Here is a 19,187-nt window from a genome sequence, read left to right as displayed (position 1 = left end):
CTGTTCCTCCTCCTATCTGTACCACCCCTCCAACCTTGGTCCCTCCTCTTGAGTCTCTGGTCCCTTCCCTCCCCTTCCTTTCCTTCTGTCTTCCCCACCATACCCACTGATCCCCAAGGCCAGCTGCCTCTGGAGTTCTGTGCTCTGGGGACAGTGCCAAGGGGGAGGGAGGTGCTGCCCTGTCCTTTGCCAACCCCAGGGCAGGTGGGGGAGGGAGGACAGCATGGAGGGGAGGGGTATCTAGAAGGCAAGACAAAGGAAACCCATCTCAGGCACCATCTGGTGCCCAGGGCCTTGGTGCCAAGAACTGAGGTCACTCCAATGCCAGGGGCAAGAGGAGGCTGCTGGGGGAGATGCGGGGGAGCGGGGTGTTGGGCAGGCCCTGCACATTTCCTGGGTGGAGGGGTTTTCGGCCTGGGAGATGGGAGGCCTGAATCTACCTGAATGGGCAGGAGAAATGGGGAAGGTCTCTCCTCACAGGTTTCGGCCCTTTCCCACAGAGCTCAGAGATGGCAGTCCAGAGGGCGCACTGTGTCACCTGGCCTGGCCTTGCCTGGTAAGCAGGTCAGGGTAGAAGGTACGAGTGAAAGGGAGGGGTGGGGGCGAGCCTAGGGCTGGCAGGGAGCCCTGGAGACACCCACTCTCCCCTGGTGTGCAGGCACCCACAGTATCCAGCTGTAGTTCTTCCCACTTGCCCCAAGACAGTAGATGCATGCAGAGAAAGGCAGCCTTAAGTAATAATACTTTTAATAAAATTAAGTTCTTAATAGCACATTTAATACATTAACCCTCCCCTTCTTGGTTTCTCTGCATTTTGTGCAACATCACTTGGACTTGATTATTCATGGGTCTGTTTCATTTCCCGCCTTCAATTTGCTTTTGAAATATTCTTCCCTGGTGGATGTGTATGTGTCTTCACTAGATGCCTCAAATTAAGTCTGACCACAATCCTATTCTACTTTCTACAGTGGAGACCAGCCCCCTGCCCCAGGGCTGTCTCCCCCGACCCACCCTACCCCACCCGCACCCTCGAGTGGGGAAGGGGAAGCCCTCCCCATCCCAGACGCTACCACCCCAAACTAGCGAGGGTTCTAGGACAAAAGGAGCAGGGGGAAATCTTTCCCTAGGTGGGGCGAGAAGAGTAAATTGGGGAGAGGGAGACGTGTTTGGGGTCCAGGTCAGGGAGGAGCATGGCAGAGTTATTGGTGTAATGGAGCAGGTGTCTCTTGCCAAAGGGAAGGGGTGGGGGCTCCCCAGCCTCTTGGACAGGAGGGAAGAGCCCTATCTGATTGCCTGCTGGGGTTGGTAGAAGGCAAGTGCTTAAAAATGCTTATTCCTCACATGCAAAATCCAGGCACCCCAATTTTCTGTGGGGAAGGTGAATGCCTGAGGCCAGGGCACAGTGAACCACCCTTTTCTGAATGCTCACAGATGGTAGCTGCACAAAGGATAGGCCTGGGGTCACACAAGGTCCCTGTGCCCTTCCCTGCCTCTGTACTCTTGGGGGGGACTGCGTCTCCACTGCGCCCCAACAGGTGGGTCGTCGTTCAAATCTAGCTTCTGATAATCTGCAGACTGGTAAAGCACTGCACAGATTTACAGGGGCATAATCATCGAGACTGCTACCCCCACTGCTGAACCTCTGAGATAGAAGTGTGTGTGTGGGATGGCTTACCAGGCTCCTAAACTGATCTGCAGTCAGGTGGGCTGGGGTCACACTTCCAGAAGGACTTTGGAAGTTAGGCCTGGGAGACGCTGGCTAGGAAGGTTGGAGCTGAGCAGCCTCCATCCTGAGCCCCGGGTGGGAGTAAGAGGACCCAGCAGGCTGCGGGGGGAGGGGGCCCTGCTGTCTCTCCCCAGCCCCCAGCTTGGTGGAGACCGCAAAGACCAGCCAGCGTCCTTTCAAAGACCCTGGGAGCTGAGGCCCATCCACTCACCTAACTTCAAACTCCAGCGACTCTCAGAATCAACCCCAGCAGACGGGACGCTCCCAATCCCAACTCAAAATCTGCTCCAACCCTGACCCCTGAAATAGGCGACTCAGGGTGGATTTAGCCACTTCCCTCTATTCTTTTCGATACTTTTATACATTCTACTGGACCCAGGGGTCCTCAATGCTACTAAACTTTTAAGCTATCTGAATATTATCTACTAAGTAACTAGTAATTCTTTCTTTCTCTAGGATTATATGAAATAAATTTGAATTATTATTATTATTTTGTAGTATTCTTTTAAACCCCTCGGTTTCTTTTTCTTCTCTTTTTTTTTTGGTTAAAAAAAAATCTATTTCTCTTAAATCTCACACCTCTCTGAGGATTCCCATGGCCCTTCTAGGCCTCCATGCTGGACTCCCCCTCCTCACTTGCCCCTGGGACCGGGCAGGGGAAGGGGGGGGAACCCCAGGATCCTCGGTCCTTAGTCCCACAGCCTCTTCTTTTCCGGTTAATCCCTTTCTTTGTTTGGCTCTGCCAGCTCCCTTGAGGGGAGGGGAGAGGGGAGGAGGAGCCCACAGAGTGAAATCCAATCTACTTGTGGGGCCCCAGAAGGGACGGGTTCCCCAGCCCCTCTCTCTACCATCCATCCCAGGATGCTCCCCCAGGAAAAGCAAACGACATTCCTCCCCAAAAAAAAGTGGGGGAAAAAAGGAACGTAAACCCGAACATATATTAAAAACACTTTTTTTTAAGATTTAACTCTGAATACAAATGTATTTTTTTCTTCTCTCCCTACATATATTCTAAACCTTCTAAAGTTTTTTTATTTTTTTAAGGATCACTTTATCATAAAATAAAATATCCTTTTCATATAATAAATTACCTAATAAAAAGTCTTTTTTTTTTCATATTAGCCCAGGTTCTTTGCTACATTTATACGGTAATAAACGCCTTTATTAAAATAGAATATTAAATTATAAAGAACTGCTTTTTTTTTCTTTTTTGCTATTTTTGTTTCCTCTCCTGTCGGTCACTCAGCTCGCTCCCTCGTTCTCTCCCGTTTTTGTCACTCACTGTCTTCTGCCTTTGTTCCTAGGCCTGGCTCTCTGTCCCGGCGGGCAACTGAACTTGCAGTGCCCCTGTGTAACCGTCTCCTGCCTCTGTGGGTAAGGAGTGGAGAGGGGAGGGGATGACAGACGCCCTTTCTTCCCACCCCACCCTGCCGCCCCGGGGACCGGGTGCCCATTTGGTTTGGTTTCTATTGTACAGACATCTCAGGATGGCTCAGGGTGGTGGGAGGTGGGAAGGTGACAGCTGAGACCTCCTTCCTCTCCCTCCCAGGCTGGTGGTCTGGAGGGGAAGGCTCAGAGAGGTGAGTTAATTCACAACTGGAGAAAGAGGAAGAAGGAATTCCCTCCACACCTTCATCCCTGCACCCCTTCTCCTCCAGGAAGAATGGGCCTGGGGAGCTCTAAGTGCTCGGCTCACTCAGAACTGTCCTACCCAATATATACAAGGGTCTCCTGGCCCTCAAGGCTCCGGTCTCCTACCTCTCCTGGCCCGGCCTGCGGAACCAGGAGGGTGGGAGGGAGGTGGCAGCCCCGATGGAGCAGCAGGGAGGCAGCAAAGGGGACTCCAGGCCTGCCACAACCCTTGATTTCTGGAACAGAAATCCCCAAAACTACTTTGCCTGGCCTGCTCCTCAGCCTCCGAGGGTGGGGCTGAGGCTTCATGCTGTAAGCACCAACAAGGATTCAATAAAGGCCATCAGGCCCAGAGACAGCCTGGCCTGGGGGCACGGCAGGTGGGGAGCCCTTCCTTGCTGGTCGGTCCCTCCTGCCCAGGCCCTTTTCTGCTCCTGGCTCTCTCCTCCCACAACCAGAATATCTAGCCGAGTCGCACTCTAAGTATAATGCCCAGAGATGATGAAAGTGGGGATCTGACACTTCACGCACCCCAGTATCAGTTGCCCCTCAAATTGTCACTGAGAACAGGGTTACATTCCGTCAAGAACTGGGGCTGTTTCTTTGGAGGGATAGGGGAGAGGGGGTTCCAGTGCCTGGAGAGTAACTGGAGGGACCATTAAAATGTCCCCCCCTTTTCCCCAGGGGGATGGTATCCCCAAAGCTGGGCTGGAGGGGGGGCAGAGGAGAGGGCCAAAAAGGCCATCCAAAGAGCCAGAGGAAAAGGAAAAAGCAAAGGGGAAGGGAAAACTCAAAGAAAGTAAAGATGGGGAGAAGACACGGAAGGGCAAAGTGGCAGGGGCCAGATGGGGGAAGCCCTCTCCAGATTCCTCTAGCCCAGCTTTGTAGGGACAGATGAATCCTGAGCCCTTTGTTGACTGACAGTTCTCCTCACCCCACCCTTCAAACACCTGCGCAGACTTCCGACAAGACCCCAACTCCCACACTACTGGAGACCGCAAGTTTCCCAAACAGGAAATGGGGGTAGAACACCTAGAGCGTCAGGTTAGGAGGTCGGAGGTCAGGACCGCACAGCGCCCGCCTGCCTCCGCAAACAGATGGTAATTCTCCCTCTCCCACCCACCGTACAAAGGAAGGGGTGGGGTAACACACAGCCAGGGAGGTGGGCAGAGGACGCCTTAGCACCACCTCTGGCAAAAGGAAAGTTTCTCTTAGCTGCTTCCAGATTTAAAGTGTGTTGAGGTATCAGAGTTGTAACTCTAGTAAAATTCAGTCTGGCCCCTCCCAGTCTTCCCAGGACAGGGAGACCAGAGGCTCTGAAAGTGGTCCACCCTCCAGCCACGACCGCCTGCCCCCCCCCCCCCGCGAGCAAATATCTCCAAGCGCCTTGCCCCTCAAATCACGGATTTCCAAGACCCCAGTGGAAAACAGGTCCAGGCCTGAACCCTGGGGAGTGGGTCCTGGAGGCAGGGGCAGGGGCTTAGGAGAATATTCGGATGGCTTGCGTAGCTGTGATGTGGCAGACGGGACACTCCGGGTCCGTCCTCTCGCAGATGCGGACTGCGCACTCCATGCAGAACAGGTTGTGCCCGCAGGGCACAAGGGCGGCAGTCACCTCGCTCTCGAAGCACACCATGCAGTCCCGGCCGCCGCCAGGGCTCCGCAGGCCGCCGCCCCCAAGTTTAGAGAAGCCCTGCAGCGGCTCTCCGGGCGGGCGCCGCGGGAGTGCAGCCAGCTCGGGACCCGCAGAGGCAACGGGAGAGCGGTGCGCACCCGGGGGCCCGGCGCGGGCCTTGGCCGAAGACGAAGAGGAGGAGGAGGTGGAGGAGAAGAGCACCGAGGAGGGCGTGGTGTTCTCCTGGCCCGCCCACAGCGGGGGGCTGGTCTCGGCCACACCGTAGTACACGTCCTGCTTGCCCACGCCGTAGCCGGGAAACAGGTACCCACCGTAGCCAAAGTCCCCGCCCTGCTCCCCCAGGCGCGGGGCCTCAAAGCCGGAGTCCACGCCGCACTCGCCGATGCAGCCCAGGCTGTTCTGCCGGAAGGTGGACAGGGGCTTGCAGCCAGGGGGGTGCATGCGCCAGGCGTCTGAGTAGCGGCTGTCCAGGCCGGCGTCGGGGCTCCCCGCCAGGAAGTCGTTCTCGTTGTTGTACTCCAGGATCTTGCCCGTGCGCACTGCGATGTGCGTCTCGATCTCCTCGCGCGCGCGCTCCACGTTGCCCGGGGCACCCGTGATCTCAAACACCGGGTCGCGGTCCCGGCTCGGCGTGATAATGTACGTGTTGGTCTGTTGCTGGATGCGCTTGATGGTCGCGCCCTTGGGTCCTACCACCAGGCCCACCACGCGGTAGGGCACGCGCACCCGGATGGTCACCTGCCCCGGCAGCGCAGGGGCCACGCCAAACGCGGCGCCTGACTTGTTGCGGGAGGCGCGGATCATGGAGAAGTGCTCAGCTGCCGAGATGATTTCCCGCCGGGCTGTGGCCACGTCCTCCCGCCGCCCTGTCACCATGAACACGGGCTCCTCACCCCGCACCGGCGTCTTGATGTAGGTGTTGGTCTTGGCCCTCAGAGCTTTAATCTTGCAGCCTGGGATTGGGGAGGGAAGGAAAGAGAAAGAAACTCACAGGACCAGGAGGTTTGTGCTGGGCTAAGTAAGCTCCTCCTGATCCTTCCTCAGAACCCATCAATGGGCCTAGTGAAGCCTTTCCTACCCACGCACCTCCCATCCACGCAGCCCGCCTCAGATCCGGCTGTGCGTCTATTCACCGCAGATTTCAAATGCACTGTTTTCCTTCACCAAGACCCTCCAAATTCATTCACTTCGTCACACTCCCAAATAATCACAGATCCTCCCAGACCAGCTGCAAACCTCAAGTCTATGCACAAACTCCACCCCAGAGGTTTGCTGTTCCTCAATTTCTCGGGCTGTTCACAAACTTTCAAATCACTGTCCCAAGGGTCCCGACCCCATCTTCACACAGAGCCCCAGCACTCAGTACCACACAGTCTTCTCACTCGGCCCCCGTTCACTGGAGTGCTCTCCTCCTGACTCAGGGACACTGACCTCTTTAGGCTCTGTGACCCTCCCCTTGCCCAGTACTGTCTCCACGGGTCCCCAGATCATAACAAGTCTGCAGCAACTAGTGCAGCGTGGAGACGGAGGGTCTGTGTGAGGAGCATTTCAGGGAAGGAGTAAGAAGATAAAGAAAATCAGGAGTGGAGAAGCAGCTCACCATGTCACTGGCCTCCCTGTCCCCTGGGGCAGGATGGCTGTGATGGGCTGAGCAGGGTGAGGGGGTATTCCTGCCCCACACTTGCTCTGAAGGAGAGGGCTGAAGCTGGAGGCTTCAGAGAGGCAGGAAGAGAAAGAAGAAAAGCGAGACAAAGACAGACAAAGAAGGAAAAGGGTAAAGAGAAAGTGAGGGGGGCTGGCAAGAGCTGGGGTGACCATCAGGAAAAGCGAGGGACCTCGGTGGCTGACTGGACCCCTCCTCCTTCCCCATACTTGCCCCATCTCTGCCCCTAGCTTCCCACAGCCTCAGAGACTCACACCTTCCTCAAAGCACACCTGCCATGTGTGTGTGGGTCCTCACACACACTAAGAGCTGCGATGCAGTGTCCCTTAATTTAAAGGAGACTTGTGGGATGAGTTTTATATACACTTTCACATACCCCTTACACGCGCACTGGAGGCCTGTGTTTCACTCATACATGCCCATCTTCCCCAGCACAAACTGTACATTCCTATACACACCCACAACTTCTGCCTTGTTCACGCACACTCTCACTCACAGGTCTCCAGCCCAGACCTCTGTGCCCTTCTTCGCTCCTACCACTCTACCTCTCCAAAACCAAGGGGTCTGCTTTTCTGAATCCGTCCCAGCCCTCCTACTGCAGGCCTGCGTGAGTGCACTCTTTTGAAAATTCTTCTCTTTCCTCTAATCCAGATGGCTTCTCCAGTCCAAGTAGATCCGGATTAGGGGTTAGTGTGGCTAGGAAGGGAGCACATCTTTCAAGAAAAATCTCAGGAGGAGAATCTGCTCCACCCCTTTGTCTGCAGAACGCCGGGCAGGGCAGTTCAGAAGTCCTACCTGTTGTCAAGCCCACAGCCTTGCTGCTTTAATTTGAGTAAAAGATTGTTTGTGAGGCTTGGAGGGCTAGAAAATGGTGAAGCCCCTCTCTTGCCACTTCTAGTCATGTGCCATCTAATTGGGACCTGGGTTCTGATGCTAAGTTCCAGGTCCAGAAACTTAAATGAGAGCTAGGTCTTTCTAAGGGTTGGACAGGCCAGGGCCTAAGACTAGGGAGAAGGCAGCAGCCTGCAGGCACAAGGCTGGGGAGGGTCTCTTTCTGGGGTCTGCAAGCCTAGATGAGCATCTGTTGAAAGGGAGACCCACTGGGTGTCACCTTCCTAGAGGTCAAACAGAGGAGCCCTGACACTGCAGCAGGAACAGGGAGGTCAGACAGGAGGGAGGACTTCCAAATACTCAAGGAAAGAGGGGCAGGCCTACCTTCTGCCAACAGGCGAAATCCCCCTACTTTTACGAGGGACGGGCCCATTCAATGGAGGCAGATGAGGGAAGAATGACTCCATACAATTCTGGGGCCTTCCAAAACCACCCCTTCACCCACAAAAATATATTAGGGTCCCCGCCCAATTTCAGGCTCTGGATCCCCTGTGTCTGATAAGAAGAGGGAATCCAACTTTCTAAATGAGAAACCCCAGGAGATGAGTGCCCCCGGGACGAGGGTCATGCAGGGGAGTGGCCTCTCCCCTCCTCCCTTCCGCTCTCCCTTCTCAATCCCCCAGCCCCAGAGTCTCTACGGAGGAGGTGAGACGCGGTGTAGGGGCCCCCATCCACCTCCCTCTGTCCTCGGCCGGCCGAGCGGGCCTCCTCCCGCACTCCAGGCCGGAATGCAGCGCCTCTATTGTTCCCCACTGTGGGACAGCTCCTCCCCCGCCCCTCCCCCACCCCACACCTCCCAGCCCAGCCCCTTTGCAATTTCCAAATCCCACCCCCACTTTGGGAAACTGGGAGAGGGAAGGGTCCCCACGATCCCGTCTGCTTAGTTTGGACCCTTACCAACCAACACCCCCACGCAGGGACGCTGAGTTGAGGGTGTGGTATCAGACACACCAGACTGAATTGATTCTACACCCCCATCCCAACACACGGCGGCGACACACACCTTCCACCAAATGTCCAGGCCCAGGTTTCTTATCCCCCAGCATGCACCCTTCTGCCCTGTCCGCTCCCTCACTCGAAGACCCCTCTCCAGGCCTCTGGCCCCAGGCCGAGGCCAGCCCAGAACAAAAGCCAGAGAGGGAGGAGGAGAGGTCCACGCAGGACTCGCACTTCCTTGGAGACACCCCTTCCAAACCTCATACATCCTTCAACTTTGGTGTGTGGGTGACCCCCGACCCCTTCCCCTAGCGGTCCCCCTTCCACCTCTCCCCCAGGCTGAGACCCTCCCCTGAGCCACACCCCCTTCCATTCCTGCACTCAGCCCAACAAAGAGATAGGTTCTCAGTCTGGTTCCCCGGGCCAGGTCTCCCCCAAAGTCTGTAACTCCAGGTGACTGGGGGCCCCTGGGGTGCCCCCTCCCCTATTTAGAAGCAGATAAAAGAGTAGGGGCTTCTGAGTAACTCTGGGCACACTCCCTCAGTTTTTCTAGCCAGAAGTGGACACCCCCTCCAGACAGCCTCCCGGGATTGAGGCTGATCTCCTCCCCGTCCCTCTCCCATTTGGAGGGTATTTCTTTGTCTGAGGGCTGAGCCCTGCGGGAGGAAGAGTCTGGAGAACCGTCCCAACTGGGGGTAACGGGGAACTTTGTGGACTTGGAAATCGGGGTAGGGGGCGGGTCCCCCTTTGTGGGAAAGGGACAGAACCAGAGGCGGGCAGGGAGGGAAGAGATGAACTTTCCGCGCCGAGGACGGGTGCCCCCCACTCGTGCCCTCTCCGTGGTCCGCGCGCCTGCTTACCTTGCCTGCCCACGATCTCGGCCACGTGCTCGGAGGTGGGCACAGGGACACACTCCGTGGTGTTGCTGCTGCCCTTCAGGCGCAGCTCGGCCTCTTTGTAGAGAGCGCAGAGCTTGGCGTCGCTCGCCCCTTTGGGGGCCGTGGGGGGCTGGGTCGTCTGCGCCGCGGGGGCCGCTGTCGGGGCCGCCGGGGGTGCCGCGGGCGGCGGCGGCGGGGCCGGCTGCGGGGGGGCGGCCGGCTGCGCGGGGGCGCCGCCCCCCCCACCTCCCCCGTCCTCGCCCGCCGTGGGGGCGGGGGGCTCCCCCAAACCCAGGAGGCAGAGTTGATCGAGAGCCAGCTGAAGGGCGCGCTCGTCTTCCAGCAACCCTCGGTCCTTAGCGCTTCCCCCAAAACATCCTAGTTCTCCAAAGCCCCCATTTCTTTCCATTATTCCAGATACCACTAGACTAGGCATGGCGAAACAAAAGCTGGGGGAGAGAGAGAGAGGGAGAGAGAGAGGTGGTGGAAGGGAAAAGAGGAGAGAGGAGGGGAGGGGAGGGGAGAGGAGGGGGTGTGTGGGGAGGGGGAACAAAGAACTGGGGAGGGGGAAAGAAAGCGAGATAGAAAGATAGACCCTCCCCCTAAGGCCCCCTCCCCAAACACCCTGTAACCCGACTCCCCTCGCCCCAGCCCCCGCGGTGGGGGTGGGGGGAAAGAGAAGCGAAACCCAGAAAGCAGATCTCTCCTCTCTGGGGTGACGGGGGGCGGGGGGCTGCGGGATCTCTGCCCCCACCCGCCCGCCTCGGGCCCGGGAGTCTCTAGCCTCCGCCGTCCAGACGCCCCCCTCAGGCTCCCGCAGCGAGCCCCAGTCCTGGAGCGGCGCTCGGCGGCCCCCAGCGGAGCCCAGCCCCTTCCAGCGCTCAAACTCTTTTGTTTTAAATGAACTGGATGGAGCAGCATGGAGCGGGCGGGAGGGGGCGCGCCGGGCGTCCGGGGCATGCCGGGAGTTGTAGTTTCCGCGGCGGCGCGGGATGAACGCCCGACCGGGAGGAGAGGCTGCGCCTCGCAGTCCGCGCCCGCCGCTCGGAGGCAGTGCTGGGGCCGGGAGGGACGCCGAGGCCCCGCTAGATGAGGCGCGGGAGCCGGGAGAGGGATGGTGTGCGGAAACGCGCCGCGAGTACCAGGGCGGCTGCGGCTCCCTCCGCAAGGCCGGCTCCCATCCGCCGCGGGCCTCTTTCTCATGGTAATGAGGCCCCGGGCGCCCTCCCTTCCGCCCACCCTCCACGCCCTCCCCTGCGCTCGCGCCCCCGCGCCTTGTCGGGGCCGCCTTCTCGGCGGAGCAGACAAAGCCCGCGGCCGCGACGGGCCGGGAAGGGTGCCGGACCGAGGGGGGGCCCGGGCCAAGGATGGGGTCCCTCACCCCCGAGGAGCGAGCTGCGGCCCACCACACCCCCTCCCGGCTCCCAGTGTCGGGAGTCCCAGCGACGCCGGCTGGGAGGTGAGTTAGTTCGCCTCCCCAGAACAGCGAGGGTGCGGGAGGCTGTGGAGAGGGACGAGGAGGGTGCAAGGTGGAGGACTAGAGGGGCGGAGGGTGGGGAAGCTGGAAGAGTCTATAGGCTCTAGGTGGCTTAGGATTGGGGTGAGGGCCATGAACTTTGGCTGTGTCCGACGGAGGAAGGAGACTGGCGATGCGCTGAGAATCTCAGCCTTCTGCACGCCTGGGCCAGGAATACAGCCTGAGGGCGATCTGTTCCTTACACCCCTTGTCTTTCCCTTCTCCCATCGGACACCCATTCATTCACCCGCTTGACGCTGGAAATTTGCTGAGAGTGCAAATACATTTTTAAGGCTTGACTCTTTTAGAGGGAGTTTGAGAAAGTTGGAGAGGAATGCAGTCTTTTCTTTCCTGACCCCGTATCTTCAGCATTTCCCCCCCACCCTTTTTATGTCTGGGTTTTCCCCAGCCGCTTGAGGACTGAGGTCAGACTAAGATGCACTTCCCAAAAGTCTCATGGAATGGTTGAGTGAACCACGGGGCTAAGGTGGCCTTTTTTTTTTGGAGTGCCTGGGAAGGGAAAATGTGAACAATCGGGGAAGTTAAGTCCTGCTTGGAGGCAGGGAATGACCTCACAGATCTGGCACTGAGGCCTTGAGGACTGAGCTCTTTAATCCAGCCTCCTAAATTGATTCTTGGAAAGAGTCAATTTGCATAGCAGTGGGAAGAAAAGGGTCACCAGAGCCACCCATTCCCCCTAGACACCCACCCTGGGTTCAAAGCCACTGGAAGAGGTTCTGATCCATCCTGTGTCACTTGAAGTCACTTCTAGGTCTAGGTCTGAAATGAGATGATGCCAAACAAACAACAGATAATGCCCAAAATAAGTCTTGCTAAGCACTGGAGTCAGGCAGCCTCTCTCTCTCTCTCTCTCTCTCTCTCTCTCTCTCTCTCTCTCTCTCTCTCTCACACACACACACACACACACACACACACACACGTCCGCATTCACAGCAGAGAGGCTGGCACACAGTAGGGCTCTTTCTCCTATGCTAGGCAGGGAAGAACCTTGGGCTGAGGAACCCTGAAATCCCTGGGGTTGGGATGGGTGCTTCCTGGATTGAAGATTTAGCACAAGATTAACCACAGATTTTACAATGGGGTTGGGTGGTCCTACACGGACCGAGGTGGGGGGCTCAGACAGGCAGGGCCTTGAGGCTCGGGCTGTTGCTGACTCTTGTTCCCCGTGTTTGCCGTAGGAGCCTGAATTGGAGGAAGTGTGGTACCAGGGACCATGGGACTCTGCTGGGGAAAGTTCCTACTGTGGACCAGGTGACTGTTTTTCATGTTAATAGAAATAGCAAATGGTTGTATAGGACTTATTGTGTGCCAGGCATTTTTGTGGGGCCACCAGCTGGCTTGAGCTTTCCTGTCCCCACCGAAATGAGATTCCCCCTAGACACCCATCCTGAGTTCACCCTGCTGGTGCTGCTGCTGCTGCTTTCCATCACTAAGCCAATTAAAGCAGGAGGTTAATGACCAAAGAAGCCCTGGGGATTTGGCCAGGGAGGAAAACAAAGGGCAGAAACAAGTGTGTAAGAGTGGGAAGGGTGGAGCAGGCAAGGCTGGGTCCCTGCCAGACCCACCTCAGTGATGGACAAAGATGAATTAGCCCTGTAGGTGTGTCAGTGTCCAGGGTCACATGTGACTCCATGCAGGTCCTGCAGGGCAAGAGAGGAGCACATGGGAACCTGGCAGCTAGAGATCCGGGTGTGAGTACACTAAGGTGTAACCTGCAGATAATAGGGGGATGCCCAGGTGCAGAGGAGCCTGAGGGTGGGTGCATTGAGAAGCTGGGTTTCTGGGTGAATTTTTTATTCCTCACTTGCTCCCTGAGGTCGAGGGCCTCCTTTGTTCAGGCCTCTGCACCAACAGTCCTGAGAGCTAGGTTGCTGCCCATGGGGTCTTCTTCCCTCACCCTGCCTGCCCCATCTAGAATTATGGCAATGGCAACGGAATGCCTGACTTAAATGGCACCCCTCTCTCTGCCTGAGGACAGGAAGGTGACATGTCTTCCTCTTCAGCCCTGTAGGACAGGGCTATAGCTATGTTGGTTTTTGTTTTTTGGTGGGGTTTTTTTGCAATGCTGGGTATTTTGAACCCTGGGCCTCTTGCATGCTAGGCCTCCGTGTGCTAGGCAAGCGCTCTAGCACTAAGCTATACTCCAGCCCTCTCATCTTTTTTTTTTCGGTACCAGGATCAAACTCGAGTCCTTGCGCTTGTGCAGCAGGTGGCAAAACCACTGAGCTAAATCCCCCGCCCAGCCCTCTCATCTTAATCATTGTCCCTCACCCTGGCTGCCCAGTGTCCTACACATAGCCCTGTCCAGAGCAGAGGCTCCATAAGGGCATGTTGAGTGTAGCTCTATTTTCAGAACTTCACAGTACAAGCAGAGGGGCCCATCTAGGGAGCAGATGTGCTGTTAGTTCTGCGACCTCATGTGGGGCAGTCATTTACTGCAAGCCTGGATTTCCTCACCTCGCAGAGGGCAATAATATGCTGAGTCCCTAGCACAGTGCCTGACCCCTCTTAGGTGTTCAATTAGTGTCAGCTTCCTTGCCCTAGTTTTTTTCCCCTTGCAGTTGATTTAAGCCAGATTGTGGTCTTCATTAATTTTCATTCATTCATTCATTCATTCATTCAGCTAGCTACTTCCTGTTGAGCTCCTGGGATGTGCTAGCCACTGGAGGAGGTTCTGATCCATCCTGTGTCACTTGAAGTCACTTCTAGGTCTGCTTGCTGAAATAAGATGATGCCAGACAAACAACAGATAATGCCCAAAATAAGTCCTGCTAAGCACCGGAGTCAGGCAGTCTCTCTATACACACACATCCACATACACAGGCTCACACACTTGAACCAGGCTCTTGGCCTTGAGGGTAACAAAAGACCCTGGTGAGCTGTTGAGGTTAGCTGTATGTGCACTGTGTATCTATGGATGGACACACACACACACACACACACACACACACACACACAGACCTGGCTGCAGGGCAGGAAAGGTGACCCAAGTCAGGTGTGGTGGCACACACCTGTGATCCCAACACCCTGGAGGCCGAGGTAGGAGAATCACTGCAAGTTTGAAGCCAGCCTGGATTACTTAGTGAGTTCAAAGACAGCCTGGAGTACAAACCCTTTCTCCAAAAAAAAAAAAAGGAAAGGTGACACAGTGGATAGGTTCATATGACGGAACAGAACACGGTGGGAAACTGTCTGTGTGGAACATGCCCCTTCTCCCCGCTGAGCGATCCTGAGTGCCTGTTCCTGCTGTCCGTACATCACATAGTGAAGGATGGGGCCACAACCACACTTGTCCCTTTCCCAACACTGTTCTCGGACCCCAGGGGAGGGACACAGAAGGCTGCCACCAAGGCTGCCCCCACCAGCAGCCCAGCCCTTAGAGAGCTCATCTTCCCCTGCCTCCCCACTGCTGTTGCAACACCTTCCCCTTCTGTCCTGGTCAGCAGAGCCTCCCCCCATGCTTTCCTGGTTTGCATTCCTTTTTACTACCCCTTGCCAATGACCAGTCCACTGGGCTATCTAACTGCCCTCCTTTCTGCAGAGATACAGGCAGTTTTCTCTCTTGCTGGAATGGATGTAACTCATTAATTTCAACTCGTGAGAATGTATCGGTAGCATTCTGCATGTAGACCACAAGAAAGAAATATCAGGCTGGATCCTTTCCCTCATCGGGACATGGAAACTGGCCTGTGTGACCAGAGTGCCTGGCCAGGGAGGACTTGCAGGCATCAGAGATTGGAGGGGATGGAGAGGATTTGTGGCCCCACCTGGGGTTTGCTTCTGGACCCATGAACATGCCTGCCCCTCTCCCGAGACACCCTAGCCCTCCACTATCAGAGCCCTTCGTTGTCTGATTTCCCCAGGGAGGGCCGCTCTGAGGGGCTCAGGCAGGGCCTGGGCCCCCAGACAGCTGGCTAACAGGGCCCCGCTGGGACTCAGGGCTCGACCCAGGCGTCCAGAGGCGGGTGATACTGGAGCCATGACAGTTGGTCCCCAGATTCCTCACCCAGTGGCGCCAGCTCTGGTTTCTGGCTGGGGAGGGGGAGGGGCACCTGGTGCCCCTGAGTGGGAGCAGAGGAGTAAACATGCCTTCATAGGTTGTCCAGGAGGACTTCTTTCACTGCCCTCTGTGCCCTGTGTTGTGCTAGTTGCCAGTAGGAGATCCAGAAGTGCTAAATGCAGTCAGGCACAGGTGATGGATGTGACATACAGCATCGAGTATTTTGTGCAGAATGTGAGCTGGAACAGAAGTAGAGTGAAGCCAGGCGTGGTGGCACGTGCCAGTAATCCCAGGACTCAGGAGTCTGAGGCAGGAGGATTGCCACAAGTTCAAGGCCAATCTGGACTACATAGTAACACTGTGTCTCAAAGAACAAACCAAGAGGGCCAGGGATTTAGTTCAATGGTTCTGCCGCCTGCCTCAAAAGTGCAAGGACCCAAGTTCGATCCTTGGTGTCAAAAAAACGCCCACAAAAACAAAAAAAGAAAAAGAAGTTGAATGAGGAAGGGAGCAAATGACTAGGTCAGCCATTGTCTGGTGGCCTCCTCACAGAGGGAGACTGAGGCCTGGGGACCTGGCCCTGTGACCCACTTCTGCCCTCTGTTCCATCACGCTTCCTTCTCGGTGAAGGGAAGAGGAGTCTGGGCAGAGAGATGTGGCATTTCCTGAGTGCTTGTCAAGTGCAGGCTTTTCGGCCTTAATGTCATTTAGTCTTCACAAGGCCTTGGAGCTGAGATTGCTGTCCTTGCAGAACATGAAGGACTTGAGGCTCAGAGAGGTTAGGTAACTTGGCCAGGCCACACAGCTGTAAGTGGAGACCAGTGTTCGAGACCAGAGCTCTGTGACTCAGAGCCTGGACCCCACAGGTGCCGACACCTGTGAGTGCCTGCAGGCTGCAGAGTGGTTGCAGAAGCTGGAGTAGGCTGGGGAGGCTTCCTGGGCAGAGTAGAGTCCCCTGGAGATGAGTGAGGGTCCTGTGAAGGGGCAGATTGGCAGGACCGGTACAGTGGCCCGAGGCTCGCTGGCCAGGCACCAGCTTTCCAGGACCCCAGGGAGCAGGGCCGCCGACGCGCGAGTCCAAGCCTCGGCCACCAGGTGGCGCTGCAGGCCAGTTACCGGGAGCCGCTGCGGACTGGGCTGGGACCCTAGGGGGCAGGTGTTTGTGCACTGCTCAACCTAGGTGCGCGCCCTCCCCTGCACTCCTCAGGTGTCGTCTCAAGCTTCCACCAGACGCTCGGCTTGGGGCGGACATCCAACCCGTGGGCGGCAGTGAGGCTCCCTCTGTTCCTGGTCCAGAGTGAACCCAGGGGGCTAAGGCCTGGGAATCCCCATGGGTCTGGCCAGCTCCCCAGGTCAGCTGCTTCGACAGACCCTGCTGGGCCTGGGCACCGGGCACACACAGGAGAAAAAGATACAGAGGACCCTGCTCCTGGGGGCCCGTGTTCTGCAGGGGAAGGAGGAGGGGTAGACAGTAAACAAGCAGCTTGATAATCCCTGCAGAGAAAACATGGCAGAATGTGAGGTAGAAGGGCTGGAGGCGGCTGGCCTAGAAGTTCAGGATCGTCTTGTTTCGAAGATTTAACCGGACCTCTAAAGCAGACAGCATGGCACCTGGTATCGTGAATGCTGTCGTGTTACTACCATTAGTTTCTTTCTGCCCTGATTCCTTCCCACGTTCTCAGTCCTCCATCCTGAATTCTCCCGGCCTCTCCCAGCAGCATGGCCTCTGATTCTTCTTTTCCTCTAATTCCTGTCAAGGAATACTCTCAATTAAACCTCAAAACATTGCCAAGCACTTTGGGTGTAGCTTAGTGGTGAGCATTTGCCAAGCATGTGCAAGGCCCTGGGTCCAATCCCCAGCACCATCCAAAAAATTAAAATTAAAGAAAAAAACTTCAGTCAGCCAACTTCTCTGCTTCTGCTGCCGTCCTGGGCCAAGCTACCCTCTGTGGCCTCTGACTGGTGTCCTTGCCTCCACCCTCGCCTCTTCGGCTCCCTCCAGTTCTTTCCCCACACAGTGGCCAGAGAATCATTTGGAAAAAAATCTGATCACAACCCCCTCCTGCTTGAAACCTTGTATAGCGCCCACTCCCACTGCCATGAGACTCAGGCTCCTTAGTGCGCTCTCCTGGTCCCCCATTGGCCCCTACCCACCTGTCAGCTGACCGCTCCTCCCTCCCCTCCCCCCGAGTGAGGCTGGTTCACCCTGCAGAGCTCAGTGCCATGTCCATTCCTCCCAGAAGTCCCCCCAGTCACTTTGGGGTGTCCTCTCCCTTTCATCATGCTGTACTATAACTGTTACTCCCACATACCGGGAGCTCCTGGGGCCCTGTCCTCTTGTGTTCCCAGCACCTGGCTCACAGTGGATGCTCAATCGGTGTCTGCTCTTTGTAAACTGTGTGTTCTGTACTTCTCCCTTAAACACTCTCCTGCACATGGGCACACACAGCCAAATATTTGTGTCACCCGCTTTTCTACCACACCTCCTCTTCCCATGCTCAGCCTCATTTCTGCCTCCCTCCCCGCCCCATCCCTGTTCCCTCATCTGATCTCCCTTCCAAGGGGTACTGCCTGCAGGAGGCTTGGCAAGCACGTACTGTTGCCAGGCTCCTTGTCACCCCGGCACCTAGTCTGGGGCGTACATACAGCAGGAAGGCAATTGTGGTGCTAACTCATTGGCAGGACTTTTTTTTTTTTTTTTTGAGACATGGTCTCCCTATATAGTTCAGGCTGGCCTCAAACTCAAGGTGATTCTCCTGCCTCAGCCTCTCAGTGCTGGGATTACAGGCCAGTGCCACCATGCCCAACTCATTGGTATGACTTCTGGCTAACAGCTCAGATCTGTAAGCATGCAAACCCCTCCCCTCAGTTGCTGCTGGCAAAATGAGTCTTGCACAAGCCAGGTGTGGTAGTGTATACCTGGGATCCAAGCACCCAGGAGGCTGAGGCCAGTCTGGGCTACATAGCGAGACCTTGTCTCAAAAACAAACAAAAGAATCTTACATGAAGAAGTGTATGGGACACACACGCACACACACCTGGCTTTGCACTTTCCCTCTGCCTCACACCCTCCCTCGTCTTGGCTGACACCCTCCCCCTGCAGACCTGAGCTTAGGAGCAGGGTCCCCAGAGGCCCGCCTGGCCTGGCCACAGGACCCACTGATCCCTCAGGACTGCTATGACCTAGCGCTTGGCACTTTGCTAATATTCAGCCCAGTGGTGAAAGCCACTTTCCACATTCTTCGTGCTGCCCCAGCGGAAAGCTCTCTTCCTGGGATGGAGGTGTGTCCGTCCAAAGCTGCCACAGCGGAGGCAGTCCATACACTTGTTGAGTGAGCCACTGGATACATAAAAGGAAAAGAGGTGGGGTGTGGTGGGACACCCCTATAATCCCAGCCTTCTGGGAGGATGAGGCAGAAGGATCATAGTTCAAGTCTAGCCTGGGCAGATTAATGATGTAGGGAGACCCTGGCTCAAAATTTTTAAAAAGGACTGAGAATTTAGCTCAGTGTGAAGGTCCTGGATGAAATCCCCAGTACCACACACACACAGGAAAAAATGACCATGTGATTCTGAACAAGTCTAATCTTTGAGCCTTGGTTTCCTCTTCTGTAAAGTAGGGACAGGAAAGAGTATATGCTGGTAAATGTTAGTAATCAGTTGGATGGTACAGCATGTAATCCCAGCACTCAGGAGGCTGAGGCAGGAGGATTGCCATGAGTTCGAGGCCAGCCTGTGCTCAAGGCCAGCCTGAACTACATAGCAAGACCCTGTCTCAAAAAAACCAAAAAAATAATAATAATAATAATAATAATAACCAGGAGGGAAGAAGTTCTGGTTTGTGACAGCTGCCAGTTCTCTTGGTGTAAACTCCCACCACGGCCGAGTTCAGTGTGCACAGCAAGTGGCCTGTTGCCTGTCAGCGAGTACAAGTTGCCTCAGGCTACTGCTGCAGGTGGTTGCTTGAGCCAGATGTCTCCGGGGCACCTTGCATCTCCAGCATCGCTGGTCCAGACCTCAGGAGCCTGGGGTCCGAAGTCAGGTGCTCCACACTCCCAGTACCTCCCCGTCTGCAGCCCAGGAAAGTTGCAGAGGTGTCCGTGCCCCCCCCCCCGCCGGTGTCCAGGCACGCCCATGGGCTTCTGCGTGGTGACCGCCCTCGACCTGTGTGCCGACCTCCAGCTGCGCCCCACCCTCCACACTGCTCGGGGCTCCCTGCTTTCAGCTCTGACTTTGGGCCTGCTGGTATCTCCGAAGGATTCTCACCCGCCTCCTTGGGTGCTCCTTT

The 19,187-nt window shown here is 56.2% G+C and overlaps 1 protein-coding gene across 1 annotated transcript; it reads right to left on the bottom strand.

Moving 5' to 3' along the window:
- Positions 1-730: 730 nt before the first annotated feature.
- On the bottom strand, positions 731-18,902 carry Mex3a (mex-3 RNA binding family member A). Its single transcript, XM_021249513.2, has 4 exons — positions 18,887-18,902; positions 15,905-16,044; positions 9,345-10,863; positions 731-5,947 (listed from the first exon to the last, which is right to left on the bottom strand). The coding sequence occupies exons 1-4, from the start codon at positions 18,900-18,902 to the stop codon at positions 4,839-4,841; spliced, it is 2,784 nt and encodes a 927-aa protein (XP_021105172.2). The 3' UTR covers positions 731-4,838.
- Positions 18,903-19,187: the final 285 nt, after the last annotated feature.

This window comes from Heterocephalus glaber, unplaced genomic scaffold, assembly GCF_053883595.1.
Source record: "Heterocephalus glaber isolate CG9 unplaced genomic scaffold, H.glaber_assembly_v1.0 deba00001795, whole genome shotgun sequence".
In the NCBI taxonomy this organism is placed as follows: Eukaryota; Metazoa; Chordata; class Mammalia; order Rodentia; family Bathyergidae; genus Heterocephalus; species Heterocephalus glaber.
The sequence above is the reverse complement of the archived record's forward strand: the minus strand, read 5'-3'. Positions and strand labels throughout refer to the sequence as shown.